The 27,650-nt window shown below is 50.8% G+C and overlaps 2 protein-coding genes across 5 annotated transcripts in view; both read left to right on the forward strand.

Annotated features, from left to right (window-relative positions):
- The first annotated feature begins 1,072 nt into the window (after positions 1–1,072).
- On the forward strand, positions 1,073–14,111 carry tmem116 (transmembrane protein 116). 3 transcript variants are annotated; one of them, XM_064353381.1, is made up of 11 exons: positions 1,073–1,403; positions 2,704–2,750; positions 2,858–2,921; positions 4,922–5,050; positions 9,676–9,780; positions 9,890–9,939; positions 10,564–10,647; positions 11,232–11,367; positions 11,689–11,833; positions 12,144–12,223; positions 12,549–14,111. In XM_064353381.1, exons 1-11 carry the CDS (start codon positions 1,341–1,343, stop codon positions 12,711–12,713), a joined length of 1,068 nt encoding a protein of 355 aa, XP_064209451.1. In that variant the 5' UTR covers positions 1,073–1,340; the 3' UTR covers positions 12,714–14,111. The 3 variants fall into 3 exon arrangements, with proteins under 3 accessions (XP_064209451.1, XP_064209453.1, XP_064209452.1); XM_064353383.1 differs by lacking the exon at positions 1,073–1,403 and adding an exon at positions 1,514–2,363; XM_064353382.1 differs by lacking the exon at positions 1,073–1,403 and adding an exon at positions 2,370–2,567.
- A 2,964-nt stretch (positions 14,112–17,075) lies between these two features.
- The window catches only part of LOC135264628 (acyl-CoA dehydrogenase family member 10-like), a 14,159-nt gene continuing 3,584 nt past the window's right edge, over positions 17,076–27,650 (forward strand). Inside the window, exons 1-19 of one of the 2 annotated variants that reach the window (XM_064353363.1) lie at positions 17,076–17,297; positions 17,767–17,958; positions 18,114–18,262; positions 18,568–18,762; positions 19,136–19,294; positions 19,664–19,823; positions 19,904–20,048; positions 20,312–20,380; positions 20,657–20,838; positions 20,928–21,078; positions 21,708–21,853; positions 22,079–22,252; positions 22,356–22,792; positions 23,146–23,286; positions 23,384–23,521; positions 23,888–23,978; positions 24,566–24,724; positions 26,055–26,227; positions 27,015–27,158. In XM_064353363.1, the coding sequence (XP_064209433.1) occupies positions 17,778–17,958; positions 18,114–18,262; positions 18,568–18,762; positions 19,136–19,294; positions 19,664–19,823; positions 19,904–20,048; positions 20,312–20,380; positions 20,657–20,838; positions 20,928–21,078; positions 21,708–21,853; positions 22,079–22,252; positions 22,356–22,792; positions 23,146–23,286; positions 23,384–23,521; positions 23,888–23,978; positions 24,566–24,724; positions 26,055–26,227; positions 27,015–27,158 (2,994 nt within the window). In that variant the 5' untranslated portion in view covers positions 17,076–17,297; positions 17,767–17,777. The remainder of the gene's footprint in view (positions 17,298–17,766; positions 17,959–18,113; positions 18,263–18,567; positions 18,763–19,135; positions 19,295–19,663; positions 19,824–19,903; positions 20,049–20,311; positions 20,381–20,656; positions 20,839–20,927; positions 21,079–21,707; positions 21,854–22,078; positions 22,253–22,355; positions 22,793–23,145; positions 23,287–23,383; positions 23,522–23,887; positions 23,979–24,565; positions 24,725–26,054; positions 26,228–27,014; positions 27,159–27,650) is intronic. The other variant, XM_064353364.1, reaches the window with a different exon arrangement.

Genomic DNA, 27,650 nt, shown 5'->3' on the forward strand with positions numbered 1-27,650 from the left:
TGTGGCAGCAGACATTGGCATCAGATACAGATTTCTTACACCAGATTAGAGTTTGCCAAAAAAACATCTTAGAAAGCCTGTACAGTTCTGGAACAACATCCTGTGGACAGATGAGACGAAGGTCAACTTGCACCAGAATGATGGGAAGAGAAGAGTATGGAGAAGGGAAGGAACCTGCTCATTATCCATGCCACCTCATCTGTGAAGCAAGACTTCTTCCCCTCTTCCCATGACCCCCACCTTGCTGTGACAGGGTCCTGAAGTGGTGGCGGTTACGGGGGTCACGTTGGGGTACGGTATCGGGGTGGGCGGGGGGCCCGCTCAGCAGGACGGTTTGAACAGGCGGCCTTTTCTCCTTTGCCCCAGGGCATTATGGGGCATTTCAAAAAATAATGGGGCTGCTGGGCGTCCTGGAGAGGGGTGGCACGGAGCTCTCTGATTGGTTGTGTGAGAAAGGGGGAGGGGGGTGGGGCGCCCTACACATGCGTCAGAGCCTGTACACAATGCTGCGCAGTGTTAAAAGCACGCTTACCCCCCCACACTCGCGTTTTTCGGGGGGGGGGAATACTGTCACTTATCACTGACACCTTCTGCAGCAATGCTGCCTGGGAACGTCACACAATCGTTTGATTACAAATCTAAAATTGTGGAGCACAGAGCCAAAGCAAAAATAAAATAAAAAATGTCTTTGTCCCAAACACTATTGCGGGCAGTGCATATACAATTACATATGCCCGGAAACTGCCGTTGTACCCTTGGGCAAGGTACTTAACCTGCATTGCTTCAGTATATATCCAGCTCTATAAATGGATGCAATGTAAAAGCAATGTAGGATGCTGTGCAAGACGCTCTGGATAAGAACGTCTGTTAAATGCCTGTAATGCAATGTAGTATGCGCGTTAGAGCATTAAACTGGAGTAGGCCTACATTTCGACTCACTGATAGCGCCTCAACTGGGCTATATCTTTGCGCGTATACAATCCTTGGCAGAAATCCCCCGGGGTTTCCACCTCCCGATGTCGGATGGGCGGAGCAACCGCGCTTCTCCAGCACTTAATTTCTGAAGAGTGACTCACGACCGAAGCACTACTGTATCTGAACTGTAACCGCGCGAGGGAGAGCCTGAGATCGCCTGCGTGTTCAAGCGCTTGCGGGGGTCGTCTATTGCAAGTTAACTTAATTCAGTTGTGTTTTTTTTTTTACCATACAAGTTTCTGGGAGAAAGAATAAATCACGAAACCGTTCTGTGAATTTTGTATGTCCGCTTCATGCACCAAGTCCGACGTTGCAATAGCATTCGTATTTAAAAATATAAGTCGCGCTGCATCTTGACCTCAGCGATGCTATCATTGTTTTCAAACAATCCTGAACAAAACACTACGGCGGCTGAAGATTGGACAAGTGTGAGTATAACAATTAATATTAATTAATATTCATAAGTTTAGCCTAAATGAAATTATATTGTAATTTCACGTCTGAATTAATGTTAAATACGTTAAATGCGTGTGGACTCTGGATAAGCACTCCTGTTATGTAATGTTATATAATGTGAATTATTTATAAGTTATTTTAAATACATTGAGCTTCTTTATCCAGTCATCCCAGTTTTAGACTGGCTTTAAACGAATTTTTCTCATATATATACATATATGCATTCAGTCATCCAGCAAATGGTCTAATCGAGTCATCAGCGCGTGCATTCAAATGCGAGACAAAGGCTCGCACGGCCAGTGTACGGAGACATTAGTTTATATTTTTAAAAATATCGGATTTTAATTTTCATATTCCTCGATTTCCACGTTTATTTTTCCAGCTTTTGGTGAAGCAATAAATGCAAGAATAAATAAATGAATTTATAAAACTTAACGTAACTAAAAAAAAAGTTTAGATCTTAGCATCATATAGCGCATCTTTGGAATTCGTTGTTTTCCTCCTGGTTTTTATCGCGTGGCCCGAAGTGCACAACAGTCATTTTCTGTTTAGTCAGTTGGCCTGTCAAAGACAAACTGTATATATTTAGACAAGCGTATTTATTTAGAATGGAATACGTTTTCTTCATAGCTGTATTTCCTCCTTTACTTTTTTTAAATTTTTTTATTTATTCACCTATGATGAAGACACGTGTTCATAATCAGTGGCGACGGGAGGGAGGGGCTAGCGGGGTCTTAAGACAAGTTCAGATCAATGATTCGCAACGAGACAGGATGCAACTTGATCTGATCATTGATCTGAACTGATCTTTGGTAGTTAGTCTGAAAAGGCTGAATCTTGAGGCCACGGCGGAGAATGGGTAGTGAGGGAAAGGTTCAAAGAGGGACAGGGAGTTCGTTCCACTGCTGGGGAGCTAGCGATGATGTGATGAAGTACGCGAGTGATGATGACCGTTGACTTTCGCTGCTTGTTGTCTGATTTGATTAGTTGGTTCGTATCATTGCAAGTGTGGATGCGTGTGCGTGATAACGCTAACGATAGTCTAGCAGTTCCCACAAGTGTCGAATCGATTCGGTGAAATATAATAAGTTTTCCCTGCAAATCACAACAACAGACGGATCGTTCTCATGTGACTGGTGAGTAGCCTACACCAGTCACCAGTCTTTGTTGATATGCAGGTTTAAATGCAGGTTTAAATGACTTACTAATGTTTGGGTGTTGACATTCTGATGAAAGTATGCCTGAAAACATTTTTTCTCCTCTTGTCAAAAGGTATATACTCAAGTACGATGGATACAGCTAATTATGGCAGTCCTAAGGTATAATGATAATAATAATTATTATTTTAGTTGTTGTTGTTTTTGTGTTGAATAATATATATATATATTTTAAAACATTGATTTAACACCCATTTGTTGATTTACAGTATTCTGGGTTCAGGCTCCATAATCGTCTATGCAGCTATCCAGAACCTGATAAGGACACCTGAGGTATGTGAAAGAAAGGTGGTTTGTCCTGCCGTGTTTTGCTTTGTCAGAATTACAGCAGTACGAGTGAGAATCTCTACCTGTGTTACTGACAGAAAGATACAGGCTCAAACACACCTGTCACCTGCGAGCTATTGAATGCACTTCTTTTTTTTTTACACACATTATTTTAATTCTCCGTAATCATTTTCTTTTGGAGATGACAATTAACACTGTCAGCGCTGAATTAACACTGGACATTTTACTGTGTATTCACTCCTACTATGCACTACACCACCAGATTTGACTAATTATTTTACCACCTTTGTTCATGAAGTAAGTTCATTAGTGAATACACAGTAAAAATGTCCAGTGTTAATTCAGCTCTGACAGTGTTAATTCAACTCTTAACAGATAACATTTGGTCCCACATTCAAGAGTGGGATACAAATGTTATCTGTTTTGATATTAAAACTGAATGAACACCGTTAGAGTTGAATTAACACTGTTAGAGTTGAATGAACAGTGTTAGAGTTGAGTGAACACTGTTAGAGTTGAATTAGCAGTGTTAGAGTTGAATTAGCAGTGTTAGAGTTGAATTAACACTGTGGCCAATCATAAGTGTGCAATTCCACACACACCGGCTGGTCTGGGAATGTTCTGTCATTACATTACATTACATTACAGGCATTTAGCAGACGCTCTTATCCAGAGCGACTTACACAACTTTTTACATAGCATTTTTACATTGTATCCATTTATACAGCTGGATATATATACTGAAGCAATGCAGGTTAAGTACCTTGCTCAAGGGTACAACGGCAGTGTCCTTACCGGGGAATCGAACCGGCAACCTTTCGGTTACAAGCCCAGTTCCTTACCCACTGTGCCACACTCCGTCCTCATGGTAATCAGCGCCCTCGTCTTTGTCCCATACGGTACATAAGTAGCTCCAGGTGAGGGCGTTTGCTGAAAGAGCGTGATCTATCCAATGACATCACGTTCTGAGTTTGTGTTGGAAGGAATGTAAAATGTCGCGCAGGCAACATTTGAACACTTCCTTTTGATTCCCACGGATCTGTCTGTGTTTTACTACAGATACTGTGTGTGTAAAAAAAAAAAACAACGACCTATGTCAACCAATTACTGTAATATTTTAAGGAAATAAATATTAGGATATTCGACACCCTACAGGATGAGGGAGTGTTACTTTCCAGGATTCAGAGACTATGGCACAACAGTGTTATTGTCCACATACGGTATAACACACACTTTCCTTTGGCTTTCCTTTCTGAATGAGTCACGTCTCTGATACACACACAGTGGTGTATGTAACCAAGAAAAAGCTGTATATGAAGTGTATGCAAAGCGTTGGTTGGTGTTGTTGGTGTTGGTATTGGTGTCATTGTCATTGGTGTTGTTGGTGGTGGTGTTGTTGTTGGTGTTGGTGTTGTTGGTGGTGTTGTTGTTGGTGTTGGTGTTGGAGTTGGTGCTGTTGTTGGTGGTGTTGGTGTCGTCATTGGTGTTGGTGTTGGTGTTGTTGTCATTGGAGTTGGAGTTGGTGGTGGTGGTGGTGTTGTCTGTGTTGGTGTTGTTGTCGGTGTTGGTGTTGATGTTGGTGTTGGTGTTGGTGTTGTCTGTGTTGGTGTTGGTGTTGATGTTGGTGTTGTTGGTGGTGGTGTTGGTGTTGGTGTCGGTGTTGGTGTTGATGTTGGTGTTGTTGGTGGTGTTGTTGATGTTGGTGTTGGTGGTGGTGGTGTTGGTGGTGTTGGTGTTGGTGTTGGTGTTGTTGGTGTTGTCGGTGTTGGTGTTGGTGGTGTTGGTGTTGTTGGTGGTGTTGGTGTTGTCGGTGTTGGTGTTGGTGTTGGTGGTGTTGGTGGTGTTGGTGTTGATGTTGGTGTTGGTGTTGATGTTGGTGTTGTTTGTGGTGTTGGTGTTGATGTTGGTGTTGTTGGTGGTGTTGGTGTTGGTGTACTTTGGTCTGCATGGTTCGGCTGATCGTTCCAGAACCTTCTGTTCCTCAGGTGCAGCCCCTGTTCCTGCTGAGTGTGACGGACCTGCTGCTCAGCTTCAGCTGGCTGGTCGGAGCAGTGCTCTTCTCCCATGTCTGTGAGGGACATGCCACCTGCTACAACCTGAACACCATCCAACAGGTGAGTCCCCTCTTACCTGTGCAGGTGGGCTCCACAACATGTACAGTACTGTCCGCACACCGTCCAACAGGTGAGTCCCCTCTTACCTGTGCAGGTGGGCCCATCGACACACACAGCCAGATCAGTGACTCTTTCTCATGACTGTAGGTGGGATCATATCCTTTAGTCTCAGGTAAAATGTCAGGTGCGCGATCAGGTGTGCGAGTTTAGGGCTTGAAGTCCTACAATCTGCCCCTTTAGATGAGCTCTTTGCATCAAGAGTGGAATGATGTTGCATAGTTGCCTAAATAGGACGTGTTGCTGTGCAGAGTGTTTCCTGTAATTTTGGGAGAGGCTGTGCCTCACGTTCTCGAGGCTTTCTGTCTGAGTCGGTTTATTTTTGGAAAGCGTCCCGGGTCCAGCCCAGAATTCAGCGCTGCCTGGATCACGCTTCACAGCGCAGTCACATCTGCTTTCGATGACGAGTTATTCAGCAGATTTAGTGAGCCAGTGCAATTCGGCCTCGGGGTAAAAATTTCTGGTTTAATGTGACTTCAATCTCCGAACGGCCATAGTGCTCTCTCTCTCTCTCTCTCTCTCTCTCTTTCTCTCTCTTTCTCTCTCTCTCTTTCTCTCTCTGTGTCTGACTGTAATCTCTGTGTAGCCATGGTTCTCTCTTTGTGTGTGTCTGACTGACTGTAATCTCTGTGTTGCTATGGTACTGTGTCTGTCTGTCTGAAGGTTTCTAAACAAAGCTGCCGGACGTTGCTGTCTGCGAACGTATCTGTCTTTTGGCTGCCTTGTTAAGTTTGTAAACTTTCTGAAATGTAACGCAAAAATACTAGCAGACTGATTTTTTGACTTGATCAGAAGATTTCTATCTCCCTGATGTTACTACCTGATTAGGGCACATGGGGGCTCAGGAGGTTGACTCCCCCGCCCCCCCCTCACCCCCAATGATGAGTAGGGAGAGAGTGGATTTTGGACAGCAGCTCTTCAGCTTGAAGCCAAATTGGTAGCAGTCACCCACTGTACTGTGGGACATGCGAACGAGGGGATAATGGGGTGGAGGAAACATTTTAGAAATATAAACTACGCAAATCAGCATGGATAAGAGCATCTGCTAAACTGCGGTCCGTACGCGTCATGTGGTGTTTTCGTAGAACGGGCGTGTTTATTAGTGGTGTGTTTATTAGTGCTGACATCACCGAGCGCATGCTCCTTCTGAAGTCAGCCAAGAAGGACATGCGTCGTCATGGTGATGACTGACACGTCCACAGGGGGAATGCCGGTGATTCCAGTCTCACCTGTTTGGCCAGCGCACCCGCGTGTCTCACAGGAAACATGTGGCCCTGCAACTCCGAGGCAGCCCTGCTGGAGGTCCCTGTGCTGTACCGGTGCCTGCGAGGGACAAAAATCACAGAGACTGTATTTTCAGTGATGCCGTGTTTCCTTCCAAGCCCCCTCAGTGAAGTTTTTTAAGTATTCCCTTTGGGGGGTATAGTCACCTGGGAGTGGAACCTGCAACCTGTAGGGTAGAAGCCCAGGTTTCCAGGGGAGCTGCTGTGATACGCTGCTGGTATGCGGCATGTCCGGTCGAGCCCTCGCCTGCCGCTGCAGTCTTCTCTCAGGCGTGCGATAGATCCGAGAGCGCTACCTGCCGTGGCCTCTCAGGCGGAGCCGCGATCTCCTGTAACCTGTGCTCCCGTTTGCCCTCGCTCACCTCGTCTGCGCTCGAGTGGCTTTTTGGTTTCGCCGGGGCCGATGGACCGAAAGCAGCGTCTGCGTGCGCACTCAAATCTGAACCCACCGGAGCGTGAGCAACGAGAAACGTCCCACAGCCAGCGCCTGAACCAACGCAGAAACCGAGAGTGACGTGCGTGTGTGTGTGTGTGTGTGTGTGTGTGCGTGTGTGTGTGTGTGTGTGTGTGTGTGTGCGTGTGCGCGTGCGCGTGTGTGTGGTGCAGTTCTCCAAACCTTTATTCGGAGTTGTGTGTAACCTGCTTTTTTTTTTTTAGCAAAGGTGAGGAATGATCACCTGCAGCCCGGCTTTTGAGACCTGGACATAGTGCTTTGGTTCAAGTTGTACAGAGCGTTCATGGTCACAGAAGACGGACGCAGAAAAGCACATTTCGTCAGAAGTGCCAGAATGTGAAAGTGTACTGCAGGTCATGCAGAAGTACAGAAATATAAGGCATTACTGTTTTACCAGCTGCCTGCCACACACCAAATTATCAGCGATATGGAATTCATGGATTAGATTGCGGAACGTTTCGTAATTTTCCGGCTGGCCCGCGGCCGTCTGTCGGCTGAGGTCTCGGTCTCCAGGCGTGACCAGAACAATGGAGAGGGAACCCTGAAAAAAGTCGCACAGAGTGTGGCAGCGATGCTAAAGAACACTCCGGAAGAACTGGAAGGAAAGGGAGACACCCTCTGAATAAAGCCAAAAAATACACTGGTGGAGGGGGGTGGGGGGTGGTGGGATGTCGTCATCTCGCAGAACGGTTAGAGGAGGCTGTCCATGCGTGGTCTGGCAGGAGGTCACAGGTCCCCCCAGGGCCTGTGCGGTTTCCCCTACAGCGCCCCCTGCTGGTCTGGATGGCTGGCCGCGGGGGCAGGATGTCCTGTTCCAGAAAATCCACCTTGGAGGGCTGGTGGCTCCAGAGGAAAAGGGCGAGGCCTGGCACCAAACCTTCGAGGCCGACTTCCCTTCCCCCGAGTCACGAAAACCTGCGTTCGTTTGCGTTCCCGTTTGCGGCCGCGATTCAGTGAAAGACCTGCGGGGAGAAGAGCCCAGTACTGGCTTTCAGTGGCCACTCTCAGCCCAGAATAACGTTTTTACACAATAACGCTTTATACAGCGGGGTGTACGCGGAACAAGCTCAGTTTCGGCACCTCAATGGTAGTGTCTGGCCTGGGAGTCAAACCTGCAGCCTTTAGGTTAGCCCGTGGTGTGGCAGTGTAGTGTAATGGGTACGGCGTTCGTAGCCCGAAAGGTCACAAGTTCGATTACCCTTGAGCAAGGAACTTAACCTGCATTGCTTCAGTACATCCAGCTGTATAAATGGATACAATGTAAATGTTATCTAAAAAAAAGAAAAAAGTAGTGTAAGTCACGCTGGCTTAGAGCATCTCCTAAATGCCTGTAATGTGGGTTAAAAGTCATGTTTTCTTTATATGCTAGTGCACTGCCACGCTCCACTGCTTGCTGGTATTTTACCAGCAAACGCCATTTTGGAATGACTCAGGGTTTTAGCCGTCCACACCCACCAGTCCCTACAGAAATAGACACACACGTTTGCTCAAGCTGTGGCTTTCGGGCGCCACTGTGTTGGCGCCAATTCACGTCGCAACAAAGGAGGTACGATAGCCTGGACATTAGTGCTGACGGCTCATTACATTACATTACATTACATTACATTACAGGTATTTAGCAGACGCTCTTATCCAGAGCGACTACACAACTTTTCATCAGCACTTTACATTGTATCCATTTATACAGCTGATATATACTGAAGCAATGCAGGTTAAGTACCTTGCCAAGGACAACGGCAGTGTCTTACCGGGAATCGAACTCGACTTTCAGTTACATGCGCAGTTCCTTACCCACTGTGCCACACTCCGTCCTATTACATTACATTTATTTGGCAGACGCTTTTATCCAAAGCGACGTACAAAAAGTGCATTTTCATGATCGTAGACAACTGCTGAACACGGGTTCAGTAAGGTACAATTACTTATATTGTACAGCTATTTCTAGCCGAGAACAATGAACACTATCCTGGTCTAACATCTGCAAAGCCAAACTAGGCAGAAGAATAAGCTACAGTATTAGGACAAATGCAATTTACCAACAGACGTGCAGGGATGGGGCAACATGTAACAAGTGACAGGAAAAAGGGTTTTTTTTTTTTTTTTTTTAATATACAGCATGGTGGTGGTTATTCTAGGTATAGTCTGAAGAGATGAGTCTTCAGGCCGCGGCGGAAGATGGATAGTGAGGGGGAGGTTCGGAGAGGGACGGGGAGTTCGTGTGGCATGTGTGCTTTTCAGGTTGCCTGTGTCAAGTCAGTCTACGTTGTGTACACTCTAAACACTTCCACAACGTTGTGGGAAATGTTTGTCAGCTTGGCAGTTCATACTGGTTCGAAACACGTGTGCTAATGGCAATTTTCCTGGTGCCTGTAATTCTTGCCAAAAACATATGTGGACGTGTTTACCTCTCAGTTAGGAGAGCACCCTTGTGTACTGACTTCAACCCAACCTCAGCACTCAGAGACACCTGTCACTCAGGATCTTTAGTGACACCTGTCAGTCAGGATATTAGATGTGCCGATTAGAGGTGAGCTGTGAGTGCAAAAAAAACGTCTCTAATCGCTGGAAGGTTAGAGGAGGTTTGAGATACCTGCTGGTAGGTGTTGGTATAGGTGTGCGAACACAAAAGACGGACCAGCAGAATTAAGTCTTCCCACAGTGCACTGTTGAAAGTCCTGTTTGCTGCAGCATGGCAGCTGTGTCTCTCCATTCTTGTGTGAATGTCTCCCCGCGCTGGTACGCTCCCGTTGATGAGCTGAGTTGATCATCTTGTTCAGTCCACTGTCTTTGCTCACAGCTCACCTACCTTTATCTCTCCCCCCCCCCCCCAGATATTCTACTTGTCCTCGTTCTTCTACACGCTGAACTACATCTGGGTTCTCTACACGGGCCTGAAGGAGAAGTACCACGGTCATCAGGGTGGCTACAACACTCAGGTAGGCCTCTGTTTTTATTAAAACACTGTAGCATACTCCTCTTTAAATCCTGCTGCCTAACATGGTTCACTTCTGCTGGTTAACACGGTCGAATCCTGGTCGGTTTCAGATTCCCAGGAGTGCGAGCTCGTTCAGAAGCATCGTAGCTGTCCTGTCATGGTGAGCATCATGGTCGTCCGTGGCAACCCTTGTGTTGATTCACGTGCTGTGATGCCCACACTCCTTCCACACAAGCCAAATTATTATACGACAAACTACTGTGTTTATTTAGGTTTTGTGTAACAATATAGCTTGAATATCAATGGCATTTTGTAAAGCATCAAACAAATGAATGTATGAAAGAACAAGTTGTTAATGGCAGAGCTGATTGACCAAATGATAACAAAGACTTGAATATATGATCTCTCTGCTTTGGACCTGGATTAATAATTTTAAATATTATATATGTTTAAAAAGTAATGCTGATATAATTGTAAAATTCTACCGCAAAAAATGCCTGAGAATTTTCAGTGAAACATGTTAACAAAATATAGAATCATAGGAAATGTTGTTCTGAATACTTCAAAAGAATGTTTCTTTTTTTAATGTCAGTAATCTGCAGGAATTTTACTGGTGTCTAAAGGGTTAAAGTGTTTCAAACACGGTATCTGAGCCCTGTCTGTTCGCGTTGCTCCTTAATGAGAATCTCGGTGCACTCATTTCCCGTTCTGTCTGACCTTTGTGACCTCTGTCTTCCATGTGACCTCTGTGACCCCCCCCCCCCCCCCCCCCCTCCCCCCACAGTCTGCTACCAGTGATGCTGATGGTGCCGGTGTTTGCCGTGGTGAACTTGGAGCACTGCTACACCAATTTCAGCCGGCCCTACAAGTACGTCCGTCCCCGACGTCCCTCTGTGTCTGTCTCTGTCGGTCCCGTGTGAACACAGGCCGCTGCGTGCCGTTAAAGCACTCCACACAGCAACACAGCTGTCACTGTACCATCAAATGTGCCGCACCGAATCCTGCAGGACAATGCGGACCCTGTCCTGCCTCGCCAAGGCCAATACGCTCCGCCTTCTACATGCTAGGGGACTGACGCTCTCCGTGGTCTTTGGGAATGCGTTTCAAATCGACAGTCATTTAATTTTAAACTCCCAGGACCCAAGTGAACCCCGTGCAAATCAGCCATTACTGCGGCCGAGGAACGAGTGGGTATTTCCTCTGGACAGGATGTGCTGCAGCGCAAGCTGTCCGTATGAAATCAGGGTGATTTGGGGGAGGAACATCCCAACCCCCGCCCCCCCCCCGCCCCTCCGCCCCGCCTCCAGTGACATGTCTTTTTAACTCACTGAGAGTGGGCGGGACTACGTGCGTAAAGCGTTCGGACGAATCACCACGCGGGGTTTTCTGATCTGTTTGAGCAGGGTGTGTTCTGATTGGTCCTTTTCTCCCCCGTCCGTCCCGCCTGCGTAGGTGTCTCCTGATGCACACCGGCCCGCTGTACCCCTCCCCCGGCAACCGGACGGTCAGCGGCGCCTGCTACGGCATCTACGTCTACGGCACCGCCGTCTTCCTCTCCGCGTTCCTCCTCACCTTCCTGGGCATCGTGGTGAGTGCCGCGGCGGTCAGGGACTGGGCTTGCGGGCTCTGGGGCTGCGGGTTCAGGTCCCAGCTGAGGCACAGCCGTTGTACCCGTGAGCAAAGTTTCGGAAGCTTAATTGATTTTTATGACTACCCAGCCGTGTGATAGCATAATAAATCAGTTTGGAAGCTGTGTAAATCACTCCGCTAAGTGTTGCTGTAAATGAAGAACTAAACATTGGCCTTTTTTTTAAAAAAGCCCCTGGGTGTTCCCAGCTGGGGAACAGCTGTGTTAGCACTGGGCGTGGCTAACCTCTCGGTGTGCGGCGTGCGTGTGCTCCGTTCCCAGGTGCTCATGGGAAAGGCGCGGGCCCTGTACAAGCGCTGTGCCACCTCCAACGGGTTCCTGGGCGAGCGGCAGTGGGAGGTGCTGCGGTTTCTGGAGAGGCGCATGCTGCTGTACCCCTCCGCCTTCTTCTTCTGCTGGGGCCCAGGTACTGCCCCTAACCCCATCCCCGTACCCCCTAACCCCGCCCCTCATACCCCCACCCCGTAACCCCACCCTCATACCCTCACCCCTTTACCCCCATGCCCCCACCCCCTGGAGTTCAAGGTCCTTGCCGTAGAGAGTGCTTCCTTAGTTCTCCTCACATGTGGCCGGGGAATGTTTCTGATTTCTGTGGCAGGAAGCAGAAAGGCCAGAGGCTCTCTCACACGCTCAGCCTCCCGCCCCTGCTTCCACGCTTCCTGTTTTGGATTGTCCGCCACTTGAGAATGACTCTGCCTCGTTCCCCTTTCTCTCAGCCATCATCCTCGCCATCATCATCCTCAGTGACCGAGACGCAGTGCAAGGAGCCCTGGGCTACGCGCTCTACATATTACAGGTGCGTGCGTGTGTATGCGTGCGTGTGCGTGCGTGCGTGCGTGCGTGCGTGCGTGTGCGTGCGTGTGCATTCGTGTGGTATTTGTGTATGTGGTGTGCGTGTGTGTGTGTGTGTGGTGTGTGTGTGGTATTTGTGTGTGTGTGTGTGTGTGTGTGGTGTGCGTGTGTATGTGTGTGGTGTGCGTGTGGTATTTGTGTGTGTGTGTGTGTGTGTGTGTGGTATTTGTGTGCATGTGATTGGCCGCTGTGTTGCTCGGTCTCTGAGTGGCCGCTGTGTTGCTGGGTCTCTGATTGGCCGCTGTGCCCCTGCCCTGCCCCTCCCCCAGGCGCTCACCTCGGGCTCGCAGGGCCTGCTGAACTGCCTGGTGTACGGCTGGACGCAGCGGCGCTTCCGGCGGCTCCGGCGGCCGAGCAGCGGCGACGTGCGGCACGCCGACACGCAGACGCCGCTGCTGCGCGCGCAGAAGAGCGCCTACTCCACCCTGCGCTAGGGAGCGGTCGCTAGGGCGACGCCACGGCAACTCCACGGCGACGCCACGGCAACACACAGCATCCCCCCCCCCCCCCCCCCCCCCCTTCCCCTCCCAAAGGACTCTGGGACCGACTGACCACTCGCTAGGTTGCCACAGGTCTGAGGAGCCGGCCTCGTCTTTGAGGGCGGAGCCTCTTCTTAAAGGGGCGGCATCGCCTAGGCGCCGGCTGCGGCGCTAGGGAAACTGCTACATCACCGTGGGGACCGCCGGCGGGAGCCGAGCCAGACTGCGGGGGAATCACAGAGAAAGGGAAAAAAAAAGAGAATCACCGCGCAAACAGGATATGAGAGTGCACCTGGCAACCCGTGCCAAAACTTCGTTATTGCGGTGCCTGCCTTTGAGGGCTGTAGTCTCATAGTCATCGTAAGACCGAGAAGCTGTATGATTACTTTTTATTTTATTTTATTTAGACGTTTATAATCGAGGATGCATATGAACAGTGTCTTGTTACATGGGGGGGAGAGGAAGCTGGTCCATTCCTGCGTAGTTTTTATTTTTTTTTAAATAGACGGTTCTTTTGAAGAGTGGGATTCAGTTTTCTCCCTCTGTGATTGCAAGGGACTTTTTACTGATTGTTTCTGGACATCCCTTAGATGTGTCAACACGCCTGTGTGTTGACACAAAAGAGGAACCACAGCCCACGTTATTTCTAATATTGCGCAGGCCTTGCCGGCTACCGCTAGCATTGCTAGCCTTGCTAGCCTGAGCAGCACAAGACTTTGCCTTGCTAGCTACCACTAGCCTACGCCCGCGCACGCTGCTATGCGCTCGAGTGCGTGCTTTCAGAGTCCGCGACCCTGTAAAATTTGGGCCTCGGTCACAGCAGGACGGAGGAGGGAACTGGGTCGTCCCGCCTCGTTGTGGTAGAGCAATTTGGGAAGGGATGCAAGCTTTTTTGTTTGCCCCCAGACCGTGGTCGCTAACCCAGTTTAGCACAAGCTGCCACTTTGACCCGTTTTCAGAAAACTGACCTGTATCGTTGCCATACAAAAAAAAAAAAAAATTCATAAATAAACTGAATGTCTTTGATTCGTGTTTCCAAATGTGTGCTGAATATGACTGTGGACAGACCGCTATTGTCCTAGTTCAGTCACAGTGATGTGCTTGATTTAACATTGTTTGTGTTTGTCCTTCCATCTGACCGTTATGTAGAGACTGTATGAACTGCGCTCTCAAGTTGTTACTTGCAATTTTGTTTTTAATTTTATTATATTTTATTTGACGAGACAATGAATGAATTGAATCTTTTGCAGCAGCAGCCATCTCACAAATATGATACAAGCCAGTGGTGGCACATTTATTGACGTTTTTAAACCACCAAAATAAAATTTTGTCATTGCTTTTCTAAGAATGAAATGTCCTTTTTTTGACTGATAATGAGTGTTTTGAAAGTGCATTGTGACATGAAGCCGATGTCCTTGTCCACAGCAGTTTACACAGATCAAATTTTTACATACAATCCAGTGATACAGCTGGATATTCACTGAAGTAGTTCTGGTTGAGTACCTTGCTCAAGGGCACAACAGCAGTGCCCCTAACTGGGAGTCAAACCAGCAACCTCTGACACTCGAGCCCAGTTCCCAAATATTAAGTTAGACCTTCCAGTGCATTCTATATTTCTATTAACAACAAATTAATTTCACGTATTGTTCTTGGAATACGAGGCTAGGGCTCCATTTGAACGTTGTATTGTGCTTTTGGGTAGGTCATTAAATACTACATTAAATATAATCTCCATTTTTAATCCCGCTCTCGCAGATTTATCTCACGGCAAACGTAATGGTGATTCCATTCGAGTTGATGAGCTCGACTGGAGATGCGGCTGCGATCTCTCGCATTTGGTATGCCACAGCTGATGAAATCAAACGCTGACAGACGCGTGGAGAGTACTGTATCTCTATCTTTGAACGTGACACACTTTCATTTTCCAATTCCATGCACAATGGGCCTGCGTTTGCAGAATCTCGCCCGGCGATCCTAAATGGCGATAACGTTCAGCGACTACACCTCCATTCCTCTCGGTAACAGGGGAGAGGATGAAAGGGAGAACTGCGATCGCCTCACCTGACTGCTGATGAGACAGAGGGTCAACGAGGTCACATCCTGCTTTGTCTGAGTCTGGCCACAGATCAGCCACACCAAGCGTCATGGAGCCACTTCCGAAGCATGTCCCAGCAGCACCCATCAGGGTGCCGGCACAGTCGCCAGTGCTCGTATGAAATTAGTTTGTGATTAGTAATTAGTCTCTCAGTTTGAAGACTAGGTTCTTTTGTAATGTTTTTTGTTTGTTTGTTTTTCAATTATAACCCAAGTGTTCTGGAGCTTCGCTCCCAATTACCAGCAGTGATTATTACATCGGCATTAGAACGTTCACTTGAGGAAGTCATATTTTGGGGAACATTTTGCACGAGGTTATGAAATTAGCATCTGTGTACTTTCCTGTCGTTCACAATCGGTCTTCCACCGCACAGCTCGGGTTGATTGAGTTGGGAGGTGGTAGTGCGGTCTGTCTCATGACTCCATTGTAATGTCTATCGGAAAGACCATTACAAGCCATAGCTTTATGACAGTGATGTGATACTAGTGCGCCACCCGCTGGCTACTGTTCCTGCCATGCAGGAAGTCAGTCGAGTATCATCCATGCTGCTGCGTATGCACTGGTAACCTGCAAGGCGTTCGTTTCTGACGTTATACACATCAGAGAAATCACACCTGTGGTTATGGGACTTGGCCTCTGGAGCTTAGCCACTGCTTGGCCTGGTAACCCATGCCAGCACCTGGCCCAGACTCACAGACAACAGGGAACGTGCTCCATCGCTTCTATGCCTTATCCATTAAGTTCCCTCATTTGACATATGACCAGTGTAGGTGTTGCCTGTGCCGAAGCCAGAAGCCGAGGTTGGATTAGTGTCTAAGGTGAGCTGATTCATTTCACCGCGCTCCTGGATTCCACTGTAGGCCCCCACATTACCTTATAATTGCACCCCTCCCCAAACCCCCCCCCCCCCGTGTCCGCTACGGCAAAGCCGCGAGTCAGCATCTCGTTTCACCTCCGCTCAGCTTCGAGCCGCTTCACGCCAGCGCAGTCGCGCGGTCATCACAGGACACGCGATGACCTTTCCGCCTTTTTCCTCCTCGTTTTTTTTTTTATTCGCTCTCAGACCATCCCTCCATCCGTCCTCGGGTGGAACACGGGTGTCGGCTGCACCGAAGCTCGGATATCCAAAGTGTCCCTTTCCCGACATCACGACGAACTGGATCCCGTTTCGCCACGATTGCGCTCCACTGCCTCTGGCTTTTTTTTTTTTTGGCACGGTCGTCCACACGGGCTAGTCGGCTTCACCAGGGCCAGAATCCCCCCAGGCTGGCTTCAGTGTGCTCCCTGCGCTCAGGTTCACCTCGCCCGTTAGTCCCCAGCACTGCTCTGCTTGGCCTCAGTGGCGTCAGGCTCCTCATCGTCCCCGAGGTCGTGCTCAATGTCTGCCGGGAGGACACAGCAGTACAGGAAGGTCATCAGCCGCAAGAAGGTGTGGCCTTCCCTCTTCCTCATCCTCCTCCTCCTCCTCCTCTCCATCATCTTCCTCTCCCCTCTCTTGCCACAGGTCTTTTCGCCATCTGGTGTCTGTGGTAGCTCTGGGTCACTCTGTGTTTGGCCCATTCCCTGTACGGGTTTATTAAACAATAAGTATGTGATCGATTTAAGACTCTGTCGATTTAGTTCAGTTAAGATGTGAAGGTGGAAAGCGATAGCAGTCAGTGGAACGAGATAACTGAACAAAATTATTGCTGTAACCCGAATAAACCTAGAAAATCAACAGTGCCGTAATAAGTTGCTTTTTTTTTTACATTGATTGTGACATCACAAAAAGCGCCTGTGACGCCCATGTTTGAGAACAGTAACCTATGATGCTACTCCGCCCTCTCCTGGTCACTGTTGCTAACTGCCGTAAATATTGAACAATAATATCGAACGGGCAATTGAGGTCAAAGGCAAAATTTCGTGAAAGTGAGCAGTTAATTTTTCCAGTTGGCATGTTTTCCTTCTTTGTCCCCACATTACAAATAAGCCAAAATATGACAAGTTACATATAGCTTACATAAATATAATTATGAACGAAACAGAACTACGTAATTTGGTTTTATATTAGCTATGTATTTCGCATAGTTACATGTTTGCATGTAAATGAAAACGTCGGCTTATGAATAGAGGTGCATATCCACTCAGTTTTCGCAACAAAAAAAAAAAAAAAAATTCCACAACCATCGATATGAGCACAAAACAGACGGAGCGGAAGGCAGGTTTCCCACGTGAAAAAGGCATGAAGTCGTCTCTGATCACATGACCAGAGTCGCTCGGGTCGCATCAGTGCACTTTCTGCTTTAAAAGTGGGGCGAAGGTGACAGTTCAGTGAGTGAGATTCCTAAAATTTGGAAGTAAAGCGTTTGATGTAATGCCATCCCATCTTACCATGGGTAGGACACCTAGCTAGAGAAGTTACGCTAACAGCTGACTATACTGTCCCGAAGAGACGCTAACCAGAGGTAAAATGACTGCAGCCGACTCACTGGCTGGCAAGCCAAACTAACTAGCAATGACAGCTAACTTTTAATTCTCCAGAACATTCATAAGTCCAGCGATTTACTGGAGCCTACTTATGCATTTGGACAATGGCTTGAAGAAAACTTGTGTTGACAACGCAATGCGATCCTGGTCGACGCTCTTAAATATGTGTAGTGTTTCTTTGGATGTTTGTTAAGTTATAGCGTTGCAGTGTATTATATCACAGTTTTGTCAAGTACCCTTGATTATGAAAAACGTGCACGCTGTGTGTGTATAAATGACATGTTTAGTTTAGTTTCTGCGTATTCATTGAGTCAAGCGTTACATTTGCAGCCTATTCAACATGTTGTATTGGTCTGGCACTGTCACAGGCGTTCCTATGTGTGTCAAGGATTATATATTTGCCATCGCTGGGATAACTTGAATTATTTAATTTATTTAATATCTTAGGGTGCGTCACTATGGCCTTCGCTACCCGGCTTTTGTTCCTCTCGCGCTCTCTGGGGTCGCGCGCGCACCAAGCACCCTGGCGACTGGTTCCGAGATGCGGCTTGAGCGCCGAACCCGCGGCCAGGCGCTACAAAGCCGTCATTTTCGACATGGGGGGTGTGCTGCTGCCGTCTCCCTACCACAAGGCAACTGGTAAGGGTGCCATCCCGCTCCTGGGATTAATTTGGACCTCTGCACTACCTCTTTTCTGCATCCACTCCATTGCCAGGTCCTGCAAATTTATCTTTCCTCTGTTGCATTGTTATTGTTGAATTTTGTTGATTTTTTCCCCCCCACACACCTTTTAGAATGGGAAGAGCAGAACGGTATTCCGAAGGGCACGATTGGCCAGGCCATCAGAGCGGGCGGCGAAGGAAACGCCTGGAAGAAGTTCATGCGCGGAGAGCTGGGCGCAGAAGAGTTTGTGGACGCGTTTGGCAAGGAGTGCTCACAAATAGTGAGTAGCTCACACACAGGGCTTCCTTTGAATGCGCCTGCAATAAGGTAACGCGTTATAGACGACGCACGCTCACTCACTCTCTTTCTCTGTCTCTCTCTCACACACACACACACTCACTCACTCTCACACACACACACACCCACTACGAACACAACCACAATCACATCACATCCCCCACCCCACCCCCCCCACACACACACACACACACACACACACTCTCTCCCCCCCACACACACACACACACACTCACACTCTCTCCCCCACGCACACGCACGCACACACACACATACACACGCTCGCAGGCAGGCTGCCCGGTGTCGGCCAGCTCCTTCCTGCAGGCCTTGACGACGGGCCCGATGGCCCGCCCCCTTCCCGCCATGATGGAGGCGGTGCAGTGCGTGCGCGCGGAGGGTCTGAAGACCGCCGTGCTCAGCAACAACTTTCGCCTGCAGGGCGGCGCCACCTACCTGCCAGTTGACCGCTCCGCCTTCGACGTGGTGAGCGCTTGTAATGTCTCATTATTCACATCGTCTTCTTACATCATGCTACGTTATATTAGCTAAGCACACACGCTTCTCCATAGCTGTTCCCATACTTTGGTAATATCCATTCACGCTGCTGGATGTTTACTGAGGCACTTTGGCTAAAGTATCGCTGCTCGAGAGTGGAATGGCTGTGCCCCAGCTGAGAATCAAACCTGCAACCCCGGGGTTGCAAGCATAACCGTTAAACTCTTTCTCCGCCATACTTACAGCTCAGTAACTGTGGCATACTTACAGCTGAGGAAATGTGAGGCAGTATGTTATGACTCTGTGATGTGGCGTTTGTTCCTTCGTCTGATTGGTGCATAACCGCCCTGTGTCGTTGCAGGTAGTGGAGTCGTGTGTGGAGGGCGTGTGTAAGCCGGACCCCAGGATCTACCGTCTGTGCGCGGACCGGCTGGGGGTGTCCCCAGAGGCCGCCGTGTTCCTGGACGATATCGGGGGCAACCTTAAAGCTGCAGCCCAACTGGGCATGCGCACCATTAAAGTGAGTGTGTGTGTGTGTGTGTTTGAGTGTGTGTGTGTGTGTGCGTCTGTGTGTGTGTATGTCTGTGAGTGTGTGTGTTAGTATGTGTGTGTGTGTTAGTATGTGTGCATGCGTGCGCATGCGTGTGTGTGTGTGTTTGTGTGTGTGTGGGTGAACTACAGTTAATACACAATCTGCCCTCAGACTGCAGATGAATTTTAGTGAAATTTAGGAATCTTCCAGAAAACAGCAAATGGTGATGGTCATTTTAAAAAATGCGCTTTCCCTGACCAGTGAGTGTAAAGTAAAATTTGTCCCTTATAGGGACTGGTTGTTCTACAGGGTCATGTGATCTGTGTCCCTAATGCGCACACACTACCTGCTCCCCAGGTGGAGGACCCTGTGGAGGCTCTGAAGGAGCTGGAAGGGGTTTTGGGGTTCCCCCTGTCCGGGTTCGTACCCGGGACCCGAACTGTGAGAGCAGCAATGCAGCTTCCTGTTGACAAGCTCACCCAGTACCTGAAAAGTGTGCTACACCTGTCTGACACAGGTATGGTGGGTGGGGGGGGTTGTAATGTTTGAGTGAGGTGGGGATGGGGTTTGACTCTGCGCTTGGCTTGTCTGTCCCAGAGCCAATCAGAATCCGGCAGTTCAGCCACGGCCAGTCGAACCCTACGTACCTCCTGACCTGCGGGGGGCGCCAGCCGGTGGTCCTGAGGAAGAAGCCCCCCGGAGCTCTGCTACCATCTGCGCACGCTGTGGAGAGGGAGTTCAGGTGGGCTTACCTGTCTGGCTCCGCCCTCTATTCCTGTCTCCTCCGACACCTCATTGCGGTGTGTGCCCAGTGTGTGTCATTAGCTTTTATACCGTGTGCGTGTGTGCGTGTGTGTGCGTATGCGTGTGCGTGTGCGTGTGTGTGCGTGTGTGTGCGTGTGTGTGCGTGTGCGTTTGCGTGTGCGTTGCGTGTGCGTGTGCGTTTGCGTTTGCGTGTGCGTGTGTGTGTGTGTGCGCGTGTGTGCATGTGTGTGTGTGTTACAGGGTCCTGAAAGCTCTGGGCAGTGCAGGAGTTCCGGTTCCTGAGGTCATCGCTCTCTGTGAAGATCCCAGGTGAGGATTTGTTTCAGTTACCTTTGTGTGCCTGCAACACCCCCCCCCCCCCCCACCACCCCCGCTGCCTCTCCTATCGCCAAAGGCCAACCCCCCCTTCCCCCCGCCCCCGCTGCCTCTCCTATAGCCAACCCCCCCACGCCCCCGCCCCCGCTGCCTTGCATAGGCAAGATAGATAGAGAGAAAGACGGACAACAGACAGACAGACAACACAGACAGTCAGTGTATGGATGTTTGGGTAAATGAGTGTAATCTCTTCCCTGGCTGCTGTGTCAGTGTGATCGGCACGCCCTTCTACCTGATGGAGTACCGGGCGGGACGGGTGTTCCTGGACCCCTCTCTGCCGGGACTGCCCCCAGAGGAGCGCCGGGCGGTGTACGAGGCCATGACCACCGTCCTCTGCCAAATCCACCGCGTCGACATCGGGGCCCTGGGCCTGGAGGACTACGGCAAGCCAGGCAGGACAAACCAGAACGCGGCTGCCCGATTAAATGATCGATTCCCAGGTGGCGTGTCCTCTCTGAGCCCCTCCCCATCCCTCCCTCAGGTGAGTACGTGGCACGGCAGGTGCACAGGTGGACCCGGCAGTACCGGGCCAGCGAGACCCGCTCCATCCCGGCCATGGAGAGGCTGATCGAGTGGTTCCCACGGCACCTGCCTGACAAACAGAGAACCGCTGTGGTACACGGGGACTTCAGGTGTGACACCAGTCACACACACACACACACACACACACGCGCGCGCGCACACACACGCGCGCACACACACGCACACACGCACGCACGCACGCACACACACACATACACATACACACACACACACACACACGCACACACACATACACACACAGACATACACACACACACACACACATACACACTCACACACACACACACACGCACACACACGCACGCACGCACACACACACACGCACACACACGCACACACACGCACGCACACTCACACACATACACCCACCACGCACTGTCTGCCTCTCACACACTCTCACACATTACTGCAGTGTGTATGTAAAGCACCCCCCCTCAGGTGCAGTATGTAGTGTAAAGCACCCCCCCTCAGGTGCAGTGTGTATGTAAAGCACCCCCCCTCAGGTGCAGTATGTAGTGTAAAGCACCCCCCCCTCTCAGGTGCAGTATGTAGTGTAAAGCACCCCCCCTCTCAGGTGCAGTGTGTAGTGTAAAGCACCCCCCCCCCTCAGGTGCAGTGTGTAGTGTAAAGCACCCCCCTCAGGTGCAGTGTGTAGTGTAAAGCACCCCCCCCTCAGTGCAGTGTGTATGTAAAGCACCCCCCCTCCCTCTGTTTCCAGGCTTGATAACCTGGTGTTCCATACTGACCGACCGGAGGTGGTGGCTGTGCTGGACTGGGAACTCTCCACTTTGGGGGATCCTCTGTGTGACCTGGCAACCAGCTGCCTAGCCCACTTCCTGCCTCCTGACTTCCCCATCCTGCGAGGTGAGCGTCTGCGCAGCTGGGCCCTGCTGCGGCTGCCTGGACAGAGAGCTGCCGTTACTGCGCAGAGGAGATGGGCTTAGCTTACAAATACCGCTGAAAGCAGCTTGCTGCTCTTTGCAGTGTGATGGTTCTGCACTGCACTGGCATGCATTTGTACCCACATACTGTTTGTGCTGTGTCTGTACTGCGTCTGTACTGCGTCTGTACTGTGTCTGTACTGCGCAGGGATCAGTGATCCGGGTCTGGCCAGCCTGGGGATCCCCTCTGCAGAGGAGGTGTTTGGGCAGTACAGCCGCGCGATGGGCCTGGCGGGCATCGCCAGCTGGCAGCTCTACATGGCCTTCTCCTTTTTCAGAGTGGCGGCCATCCTCCAGGGCGTGTACAAACGCGCCCTCACAGGTAGACATCGCCGTGGGCGACCGTGCGGCTCCGCAGACCCCGGGGGGGCTGGGGAACTCACTGCGCTACACACGCGTTTGTGTCTCTCTGTCGCCCCCTACAGGCCAGGCGAGCTCCGCCAGCGCAGAGAGCGCAGGCCGGCTGGCTGAGCAGATGGCGGACTTGGCCTGGGATTTCGCCACCAAGGAGGGGTTCCGCGTCTTTAAGGCCATGCCTGGGGGGCCCCAGGGGCAGGGCAGCGCCGGCCCCTCCCAGGGGCGGGGCTTCTCCACCTGGACCGGGCGTGGGCGGAGCGGCACGACGGGAGTCCGCCCCTTTTCCTCTGCCCCGCCCTCTCCGGCCCCGCCCTCGTCCCGCCCCACTCCCCCCGAGGGGGTCCTGATCGTCTCCCCGGTGGGGCTGCCCCCCCACGTACAGCGCCTGCATCTCCTGCTGGGGCGCTTCCTGCAGGAGCACATCCTTCCTGTGGAGCAGCAGCTCCGGGACCACCAGACCTCCCCCCAGCGCTGGAGCCCCCACCCCCTCATGGAGGAGCTCAAGGTGAACCCCCCTTCCCCCAAACCAACCCCTACTAGGAGAATCGCTCTCAGTAAAGCTCTAGACCCATGGTTCCTACACACCAGTCCGAGGATCGGCGCCAGACCCTCGCAACATGGCCGCCGGTGCCCATCAAGAACAGCTGCAGTTACGATTACGCTTCATAATGAAATGCACGACGCTGTTGTCCTCACGATATGTGGGCGTCCCTGAAACTTTGAAACTCAGATTTGCTGATCCACTGGCTGAAAAAGTTTGGGAACCACTGCTCTAGACTAACTCAGGGGGGTACTGGGAGGATGGCTCAGTAAAGCTCTAGACTAACTCAGGGCATGGCTGTTTCCTGTTGGTTTCAGGCGAAGGCTAAGGAGCAGGGCCTGTGGAACCTCTTCATCCCCATGGAAACGGACCCCGAGGGCAGGTTTGGGGCGAGCCTGACCAACCTGGAGTACGCGCACCTGTGTGAGCTCATGGGCCATTCGCTGTACGCCCCTGAGGTGAGGGGCATTGTGGGAGGGACTGCAGTGCACTGTGGGAAATGGTGTTTCAACAGGCTGATGTGTGGTTACTACAGAAAGATCTTCCTGTGTGCAGGTGTTTAACTGCTCTCCTCCGGACACGGGGAACATGGAGGTTCTGATTCGTTACGGGTCGCCACGGCAGCAGGAGGAGTGGCTCTACCCCCTGCTGGATGGAACCATCCGGTCCTGCTTCGCCATGACCGAGCCCAAGGTCCAGAACCAGCCACGCACACACACACGCACACGCTCGCACGCGCACACACACACACACACACACGCTCGCACTCGCACACACACACGCACATACACACTCACACGCTCGCACGCACATGTGCACACGCGCACGCACACAGTAAGCACCACACACACACTTGCAATACAAACCAGTCACACACTTACACACAGTAATTACCACACACACACACACACACACACACACATGCATATGTAAGTGAAGTGGCCCCGAGACCTGACCATTTGCTGTGTTTGACTGTATGAATCCTCAGACTATGGTGACCTCACCTGTGCTCTGACACCCATACATTACATTACATTACATACATCTCCCTGGCAACAGGTGGCGTCTTCGGACGCAGCGAACATCGAGGCCTCGATCCGGCTGGAGAAGGACTCGTACGTTATCAACGGACACAAGTGGTGGACGTCCGGTGGGGACTTTTACATCCGTGTGATTAATCAGAGTCATTTTAAGGTTTATCCTAAAGCTGTGATATATACTTCGCTGCACAATGCTATGGACAGGCGTCGCTTGGCACACTGTTGTGTCCTTGTTGCCAAAAGAGTTGCGCAACACAGTATAAATCAGGCTTAAGGAGTGGCAGGACAGTATAATGTGGAAGGGGCTGGGCTTGTGTCTCCAAGGTTACGGGGGGGGGGGGGCGGGAACTGAAATTGTACACTTGAGTGGAGACACTCTTGAATTTCAGCTGTGTAAATCACTCTACTAGATGCATCTGCTACATGCATAAATATGGTTGCACCAAATACCTTCACTTCTGATGAGGAAACGGACTGAGCTGGGGGGTGCTGGTGTGCCCATAATATATTAAATGAAACCGTGCAGGTGTGTGTGATGAGTCACTGCGTTATGTGTGAGCAGTGTCAGCCTTTTAACCCTCTGAAGGGGTAACCCCTCCTAATTTTCGTCTATAGTCGGGCCTGTTAGGCAGCCATCAGCAAGATCGCATTGAGAGATTGGACTGACCCCACCGCCCCCCTTTCCCCGACCCCCCAGGAGCGCTGGACCCCCGCTGCAAGCTGTGCGTGTTCATGGGGAAAACCGACCCCTCTGGCCCCCGCCACCGCCAGCAGTCCATGATCCTGGTTCCCATGGATACGCCCGGGGTGAGGGTGGTCCGGCCACTTACCGTCTACGGGATGGAGGATGCACCGGGTGAGTGTGTGTGCGGTACAGAACACGGGGGTGGAGGATGCACCGGGTGAGTGTGTGTGCGGTACAGAACACGGGGGTGGAGGATGCACCGGGTGAGTGTGTGTGCGGTACAGAACACGGGGGTGGAGGGTGTTCCAGGTGGGGATAGCCCAGGTGAGTGTGTGTGCGGTACAGAACACCGGGTGGAGGTGTTCACGGGTAGCCAGTGAGTGTGTGTAAGCCACAACATTGCCTGTTTGCTCATCACAAACGGATGTGTGTGTTTGTGCATCGATTTTCACGTAACATCAAAGCTGTTGAATTTTAGGACAAATCAGTGCGTACGAAAGTTTTATAAATGAGGCTCCGGGTCCTGTGGGGCTGCCCCGAAAACAGGAGGGGCGAGGTCAGCTGCTGCCAGAACACGCATTCCTCTGAGCTGTGTTTGAATTATGGGGTAGTGTTGGCAAGCAGCCGCAATACACACAGACACACACGCATGCATGCACACACATGCGTGGATACGCACACACACACGCGCATGCACGCAACAGTGCATGTACGCAAATGCGTGGACGAAAGTAGAGCCGCTAATGCACGTACACACATGCATGCACGCACATGCGTGGATACGCACACACACGCTAATGCACGTACACACATGCATGCAGGCACATGCGTGGATACGCACACACACACGCGCATGCATGCACACACATGCATGCACGCACATGCGTGGATACGCACACACACATGCGCATGCACGTACACACATGCATGCACGCACATGCGTGGATGCACACACACACACACACACGCACACGCCATACCCTTATCTAGCATGCCTGTGCAAACCGGTTATATCCTGTTCTCGAGATGCATTTCAGTCCTGTTGCTTGTTTGACAGTCTAAAGTCCGGGTTGTTGGTGCTAAACTTGCAGTTCACTTTACTCAACCACATTCCATTTCACTCATACATAAGATTCTTTTCACTAGTGGGCCAGTACAGTGGATATACGTTCAAGATCTTTTGTTGCTAACTGGCTTCTCTCATCGGCGATAACAAACTGAAGGTTCCATTTCGTTTGCTAATGGTAATGCTAATTAAGCTGGACTTGCAAATGAGAAGGAGACCAGCATTCACCGTGGATTGTCCGCAGATCGCTTTGCGAAATGTTACCAGCCGTCGGCTAACGTTGGTGAATGTTCACTTGGTTTTAAAACACGCGTTTTCTGAAATAATCCGTTTCCTTCACTCCTGTCATCCTTTCCCCCACTCTCCTCCCCCCTTCTCTGTCTGTCCTGCCACCCCCCCCCCCCCCATCCTTTGCACAAACCCGGAACCTGACAGGGGGTCACGGCGAGCTGCTGTTCGAGGACGTCCGCGTGCCGTGCGGTAACATCCTCCTGGGGCCCGGGCGCGGGTTCGAGATTGCGCAGGGCCGGCTGGGGCCCGGACGCATCCACCACTGCATGCGGCTGGTGGGGCACGCCGAGAGGGCGCTGGACCTCATGAAGGAGCGGGTAAGACGGGCGGCGCCACGGCGCAGCGGGTAGCGCACTGCACTGGGGAAGCAGAGGTCATGGGTTCAAATCCCAGGCAGGGCACTGTTCAGGTGCACAGGAGCTATGTATGGTCAGGTGCATATGCAGGTACGTAGGGTCTTCCTGTAGTGCAGGTGCACAGGAAGTGTGTAGGGTCTTCCTGTAGTACAGGTGCACAGGAGGTATGTAGGGTCTTCCTGTAGTGCAGGTGCACAGGAGGCATGTAGGGTCTTCCTGTAGTACAGGTGCACAGGAGGTATGTAGGGTCTTCCTGTAGTACAGGTGCACAGGAGGTATGTAGGGTCTTCCTGTAGTACAGGTGCACAGGAGGTATGTAGGGTCTTCCTGTAGTACAGGTGCACAGGAGGTGTGTAGGGTCTTCCTGTAGTACAGGTGCACAGGAGGTGTGTAGGGTCTTCCTGTAGTACAGGTGCACAGGAGGTGTAGGGTCTTCCTGTAGTACAGGTGCACAGGAGGTATGTAGGGTCTTCCTGTTAGGGACAAGTGTGTTCAACAGGAGGTATGTAGGGTCTTCCTGTAGTACAGGTGCACAGGAGGTATGTAGGGTCTTCCTGTAGTACAGGTGCACAGGAGGTGTATAGGGTCTTCCTGTAGTACAGGTGCACAGGAGGTATGTAGGGTCTTCCTGTAGTACAGGTGCACAGGAGGTATGTAGGGTCTTCCTGTAGTACAGGTGCACAGGAGGTGTGTAGGGTCTTCCTGTAGTACAGGTACTACTCCCGTGTCTGTGGTGGCCTTGTCTCAGGTGAAGTCGCGGGTGGCTTTCGGGAAGCCCCTGGCGGAGCAGGGGACGATCCTGGCGGACGTCGCCCGTTCGCGGATGGAGATCGAGCAGGCCAGGCTGCTGGTGCTGAAGACCGCCCACCTCATGGACACAGTGGGCAACAAGGTTAGGCTGTCCGGCCTGGGGGGATTCACTCAAAGCGCATGACTCTTACCGGCGAAACTCTACCAGCTAGCGTAGCTTCACTGGTGAAACACTACCAGCTAGCGTAGCTTCACTGGCGAAACTCTACCAGCTAGCGTAGCTTCACTGGCGAAACTCTACCAGCTAGCGTAGCTTCACTGGCGAAACTCTACCAGCTAGCGTAGCTTCACTGGCGAAACTCTACCAGCTAGCGTAGCTTCACTGGCGAAACTCTACCAGCTAGCGTAGCTTCACTGGCGAAACTCTACCAGCTAGCGTAGCTTCACCAGCAGGAAGTAGCAGGTAATTAAGAAGTGAGCTGTGTATGGTGTTCTGGAAGCAAGTGTCTGCTAAATGTCTGCTGAATGCCTAAATGTAACACACCGGAAGGGACACTGGAAGGGTTTTTTTTTTTTTTTTGCGGCTGAATGATTTTATTTTATTTATTTTCTTCTCACTGTCTTCTGTCTTCAG

The sequence above is a fragment of the Anguilla rostrata genome, chromosome 10 (genome assembly GCF_018555375.3).
Source record: "Anguilla rostrata isolate EN2019 chromosome 10, ASM1855537v3, whole genome shotgun sequence".
Classification (NCBI taxonomy): Eukaryota; Metazoa; Chordata; class Actinopteri; order Anguilliformes; family Anguillidae; genus Anguilla; species Anguilla rostrata.

Bases quoted from the DNA above. Each gene is read 5' to 3' on its own strand.
- tmem116 (XM_064353381.1), top strand. From the start codon at position 1,341: ATGCTATCATTGTTTTCAAACAATCCTGAACAAAACACTACGGCGGCT. The intron at 9,781-9,889 runs GTAGGCCTCTGT...GGTCGGTTTCAG, and splicing joins AGGGTGGCTACAACACTCAG to ATTCCCAGGAGTGCGAGCTC. The intron at 11,368-11,688 runs GTGAGTGCCGCG...CTCCGTTCCCAG, and splicing joins TCACCTTCCTGGGCATCGTG to GTGCTCATGGGAAAGGCGCG.